The sequence below is a fragment of the Hemiscyllium ocellatum genome, chromosome 20 (assembly GCF_020745735.1).
Source record: "Hemiscyllium ocellatum isolate sHemOce1 chromosome 20, sHemOce1.pat.X.cur, whole genome shotgun sequence".
Lineage (NCBI taxonomy): Eukaryota > Metazoa > Chordata > Chondrichthyes > Orectolobiformes > Hemiscylliidae > Hemiscyllium > Hemiscyllium ocellatum.
In genome coordinates, this window is record NC_083420.1 from 55,115,179 (window position 1) to 55,121,012 (window position 5,834).

The following is a 5,834-nucleotide window of genomic DNA, read 5'->3' on the forward strand; positions in this document are numbered from 1 at the left end:
GATGTACAGGATACCTTTTTGGCATATTCTGTGCAGGGCTTGACGTTTGAGGTGGCACCGTGGCTCAATGGTTCACATTTCTGCCTCACAACACCAATGCCTCAAGTTCAATTCCTGCCTCAGGCAACTGCCTGTGTGGAGTTTGTACATTCTTCCAGTGTCTAAATGGGTTTCTTCCCACAGTCCAATGATGTGTAGGTCAGGTGAAGTGGCTTGCCCATGGTGTTCAGGTTTGTGTAGGTTAGGTGCATTAGTCAGGGGTAAATATAAGGGAAATGGGATGAAGTGGATTACTCTTTGGAGGGTTGGTGAGGACTTGTTAGGGTGAAGGAATTGTTTCCAAACTGTAGGAAATATAATCATTAAGGAAGAATTGTTACTAGCTCTAGTAGTTGGGAATGATGTTAAGTAGCTTGGAAATGTAGAGGGAGGGAGACTTCCAGGTGATAATGAGCATAATATAACAGAAAATGGTACCTGCTTGACCAGGCCAAAATAAAGTTGAAGGAATAGCAAAACATTGTATTTGAGATGTTTAGAATTTATTCTTTAGACTATTTTTACTGGGTCAGGATTTGTTGCCCATCCTTAATTATCCCTGAGAAGGTGCTAGTGAACTGTCTTCATGGACCGCTGCAGTCCATGTAGTGCAGGTGCATCCACAATGTTGTTCGGCAGATTTAGCCATTATTGTTTCCATCAGTCTATGTACATGCATTTTACAATCATTTATAAACCACACTGATCCTTTCACAGTCAGGGTTGGTTAGTTCAGTTGCAAGGACTCCTGGTTTGCAACACAAAATGGTGCCAAAAGTGTGGGTTCAGCTCCTACAGTGGCTGAGGACACTAATCAGATCCTGCCTACTCAACCTTTCCTATTAACTAAAGTATGGTGACTCCCAGGTTAAATGTATCACCAGGTTTTCACCAGTGAGACCAAGGTGACCTCTACTTTGCCTCTCTTAATGGTGCATGCATATGTTAAAGTTTTACCAATTCATCGGGGTGATGCTATTTCCCCAGGGAGCGTTGGTTTGGTGTCACTTCTTGTTGCTTTAGTCACCAGGTTGGCTCTATTCCTGTTGTTGAGATTGCTGTGGAGCTCTGGGTCTGAAGGTTGGTGGTGAGTCTACCTCCTCCTGGTCAGCTGTCTACAGTTGAGGATTGCCCCTGCAGTTGGATGTACTCACCTACAGTTGTGAGCAATGTCTAATTCTTCACTTCCACCACATACGGTCAAGCTGATAACTGCTCCAGACAAGATGCAAGTCATCATTTGTCCTGCCTTCCAGTGAGGACACTGAAGATTTGTACCAAGACTGGTCTTAGAATGACCATTCCTAATTGCCTTCTAGAAGATGGTGATGTACTGCCTACTTGATCTGCTGCAGCTCATTTCACATGCCATTAGGAACGGTGATCGAGGATTTTGACTCAGCGGCCAATGGTGTTACATTTTCAAGATTGGATGGTGAGTGATTTGATGGAGAATTGCATGTGTTGGTATTCCCAGGTACCTCCTGCCCTTATCCTTCAAGATGGAAGTTACACAGGGTTTGCAAAATGCTGTTGGAGCAGCCATGCTGAAATTTTGAAGTGCATCTTGCAGGTAGAACACATTGCTGCTACTGAGTATCAGTGGTAGAGGGAGTGATTTTCATTGATGGAGTGCCAATGGAGTTGGGTAACATTGAATGTCAAGTGGTGATGATTCGATTTTGTTCAGTTGCAAATGGTCATTGCCTGGCACTTGTGAGAAATGAATGATAATTGCCACTTGTCAGCCCCAACATGGATATTGTCAGGTTTTTCTGCATTCGAGCATGGTATCTGAGGATTCGGTGTCTGAGGAATCAAGAATGATGCTGAATATTGTACAATCATTGCAAACATCCACAGTTTTGACCTTACAAAAGGAGAAAAGGTCATTGATGAGGCAGCTGAAGATGGTTGTACCTGGGACACTATGCTGAGAAACTTTTACAGAGATGTCCTTGAGATCAGATGACCAACCAGGAGCATCTTCATACGTACCAGGTATGACTCTAAGCAAACAAACAGCTTTCCTTTGATTCCCATTGACTCCAGTTTTTCCAAGAATCCTTGATGCCACACTTAAACAAATACAGCTTTGTTGTCAAAGGGAAGTCACTCCCACCTCACACCTGGAATTCTTATCTCCATGTTTGAACCAAGGCTGTAATGAGGTCAGGGGTTGAGTGGCTCTGGCAGAACCTAAACTGAACGTCATGCAACAGGTTATTGCTGAGCATATATGACTTGATAGCACTGTTGATGGCTGCTTCCATTACTTTGCTGATGATCAAGAGTTGGCTGGTGGGGGTAGCATTTATTCAGATTAGAACTACCCTGCTTTTTGTGGATAGGATATACCAGGACAATATTCCACATTGTTAGTAGAGGCCACTGTTGCAACTGGCCTACACTGGACCACAACAATGTCTTCAGATAGATAGGTTCTTGACTGGTAAGAGGATCAAGGGTTATGGGGAGACGTTAGGACAATGGAGTCGATAACCATATTACCCATGATTAATGGCGGAGCAGACTTGATGGGTCAAAGGGCCTAATTCTGCTCCAAAATCTTGTGGTCCCAATGAAGACTTCTCCCCTTTGACTTTCAGACAGGTTACTTGGAGAAGCTTTGGAAAGGATGCAGGGGAGATTTACCAGGATGTTTCCAGGTATGGAGGGAAAGTCTTATGTGGAAAGGCTGAGGAACTGGAGGCTGTTTTCGTTAGAGAGAAAAAGGTTAAGAAGTGACATAATAGAGACATACAAGATGATCTGAGGATTAGATATGGTGGACAGTGAGAACATTTTTCCATGGATGACGATGGCTAGCATGAGGTGACCTAGCTTTAAACTGAGGGGTGATAGATATAGGACAGATGTCAGGGGTAGGATCTGTACTCAGAGAGTAGTAAAGGTATGGAATGGCCTGTCTGCAATATTGGTAGACTCGCAAACTTTAAAGCCATTTAAATAGTCATTGGATAAACATATAGGTCACAATGGAATATTCTAGGTTAGACGGGCTTCAGATCGGTTTCACAGGTCAGATTAACTTCGAGAACCGAAGGGACTGTATTGTTCTGTTCTAGGTTCTAGAATACTTGCTTGAAAATCATGTAGTGTGCTTTTCACAGAGGTAGTTATGTTGCTGACTGCCACAGACTCAATGGCCTGAAGGGCCTTTTCGCCGGGCGTAGACGTTGATGATTCTTAGAACAGAAGAAACTCACGCACAGTTTGGAACAATGGAGCACAGCAACATTAACCAGCCACTTCACTGTTCAGTACCCCCTAAAGTGACAAGGTGCCTACTTCCCCCTCTGTGGGAACAAACAATACTGACCCCAGAGTCCAGGAGCCTCAGAGTGAGCTCAACAAGGGAGTTGTAAGAAATGAGACCCAGTGTCTTGAGATGTTGATTTAGCGAGGGTGGTGGATTGCTGGTGCCAACTTGTTCAGATGAAGTAGGCACAGGAGTGCATCCTTAGAGGTGTCTTAACATCTTTCAATTGGTTGATTAAAATAACTATTATTATTCAGCAAAATACGATGACTACTCTTTGTATTGACTGGACAGAAATGAGCCAGGAAGGACTGATTAATGTTCAACATGTGGTTATCTTAATGCTGAAACATAGGAGAGTGCTACGCAGAGATAAGACATTAGTGTCCCACCCAGCCCAAAAAAGATTCAGCCTATGACATTGGGATTTAGCTTTGGGGAAGGGCCCTGTTACAGAGCATAAAAGGAGACAAACTTCAGGAACAACACAGCTTCTTCATACAAGGGAAAGCAGTGACCTCTGAACAGACAAAATGGTGCATTGGACTGAAAAGGAGAAAGCTGAGATTGCAAAATGGAAGACTTGTAATCAGAAATTACTTGTTGAGAAGAGCCTGAATAGGTACAGTCTTATTTTCATTTGAATGCTTCCTTTAAACTACCTACAGTGTGGTAACAGGCCCTTCAGCCTAACAAGTCCACACCAACCCTCTGAAGCGTAACTCACCCAGTCCCATTTCTCTCTGACTATTGCATCTTACACTATGGGCAACTTAGTGTGGCCAATCCACCTAACCTGCATATCTTTGGACTGTGGGAGGAAACCGGAGCATCTGGAGGAAACCCACACAGGTAATGTGCCAACTCCACACAGACAGTCACCCGAGTCTGGGATTGAACCTGGAACCTTGGTGCTGTGAGGCAACAATGCTAGCCACTGTGCCACTTTACATTTACACAATTATCTTGACATGCACATGTATTTGTGCAGGAAGTTCATATCAAAGGATTCATTGCAGTTTTAGTCACACTGCTGTCAAATGGAGCTACAGTGCAAAAAATATTCATTGATTAGCTTTGAGATGTAGAAATGCAATCTGGAACTTGGCATTAAATCGAATCATTGTGCTTTTCCCCTCCAGGATGTTTGAGATATTTCCTTGGACTTACCGTTACTTTAAAGCAAGAAAAGATTTTAAAGTTGAAGAGCATGCGTTGCGCGTGTCAGGCAAGATTTCTGAAGCTGTCATTAATCTTGATAAAATCAAGGAAAATTTTGCAGAACTCAGCAAGTTCCATGCTGAAGTTTTGCACGTGGATTCTGGAAGTTTCCCTGTAAGTACCAATTTTTTTTCTTTATATATGTGTTCCATTTTCATTGAAGTTGTGTTGTAACTGCAAACTAATCCTGGGTCAGCATTGACATGACACTCGGTCAACTGAGGCTCCCAGGAAAAGGGGGTGTGTAGTTTCCAGCAAGAGACTTACTATCCGCCTATTTTTGCTGCAAAGTCAATTTGGGACATTACTCTGGAAATGGAGTGTACGGGACAGTAAGCCTCAAACACTTCATTCTGACCAACTTGATCTGTTCGTTGGCTCACATAATGCTTTACACAGCAGCACAAGCTGATCTGAACGAGTACTTATTACTCACTGTTCCATAGACTTATTGTTAAAGTTCAGGGTCAGGATATGTGGTGATACACCTGAGGGGGAAGGTGGGACTTGAACTAGGATTTCTGTCTCAGAGGTGGCGTTACTACCACAAACGCACCATTCCGAGGACACAGAGATCTTTCCTGTCATGATTAACATATTTTCTGCCAAAATGCTAAAGTGAAGTAAGTTTAAAGTTTAACCTATTGGTGCACACTTTATTTTCAATGAACTAAGACTTTTTACTTCTCTTTCTAGCTGTTGACCTTCTGCATTGTCTCCGAATTGGCTATTCTTAACCGTGGACACTTCAGTCCACAGCTCCATGGTGTATGGTACAAATTTTTTGCTGTGCTGGTTAGTGCTATTTCGAAGCAGTACCATTGAATCCACGATGATAAAAACCTGTCATTTTTCGTCAAGAAATGCAACCATCATAACCAAAAGCTCTCAGCTCTTCGTTTAGTAGCTCATGCTAAAATGTAACTGATGATTTTGTCCTTGTTTTGAAAATGCACTCCTTCCAATATGCTAATTCTACACAATTTCTGAAAACTTATCTCCCTGTATTTTCATCTTGTTGCTTAGAAATCTAATAAAGAATCAATGTTACCTTGCAATTGTCAGATTCTTTACGCGACTTTTGTCCAAACATTAAACAAACATGAAATGACATAGTGAGGTGAACATTCAGGATCCATTTCTCAGTCAGTCCACTGATAGCTTAATAATTAAAGTTTTCAATTTTAATCAACTTTTCACCAAGTATTATAACATTTTGAATGCTAAGAGAGTGACAAGTACTTAGGGGAATTCAGTATGCATCAAATTTCCTTGGAAGATGGACAGCAGA

The 5,834-nt window shown here is 42.3% G+C and overlaps 1 protein-coding gene across 1 annotated transcript; it reads left to right on the forward strand.

Moving 5' to 3' along the window:
* Positions 1 to 3,795: 3,795 nt before the first annotated feature.
* Positions 3,796 to 5,593, forward strand: LOC132825268 (hemoglobin subunit beta-like). The gene is made up of 3 exons (XM_060840374.1): positions 3,796 to 3,944; positions 4,465 to 4,657; positions 5,240 to 5,593. The coding sequence occupies exons 1-3, from the start codon at positions 3,856 to 3,858 to the stop codon at positions 5,366 to 5,368; spliced, it is 411 nt and encodes a 136-aa protein (XP_060696357.1). The 5' UTR covers positions 3,796 to 3,855; the 3' UTR covers positions 5,369 to 5,593.
* Positions 5,594 to 5,834: the final 241 nt, after the last annotated feature.

Excerpts from the sequence above, each read along its gene's own strand:
- LOC132825268 (XM_060840374.1), top strand. The coding sequence starts at position 3,856 with ATGGTGCATTGGACTGAAAAGGAGAAAGCTGAGATTGCAAAATGGAAG. Across the intron at positions 3,945-4,464 it reads GTTGAGAAGAGCCTGAATAG|GATGTTTGAGATATTTCCTT; the intron begins GTACAGTCTTAT and ends TTTCCCCTCCAG. Across the intron at positions 4,658-5,239 it reads TGGATTCTGGAAGTTTCCCT|CTGTTGACCTTCTGCATTGT; the intron begins GTAAGTACCAAT and ends TTCTCTTTCTAG.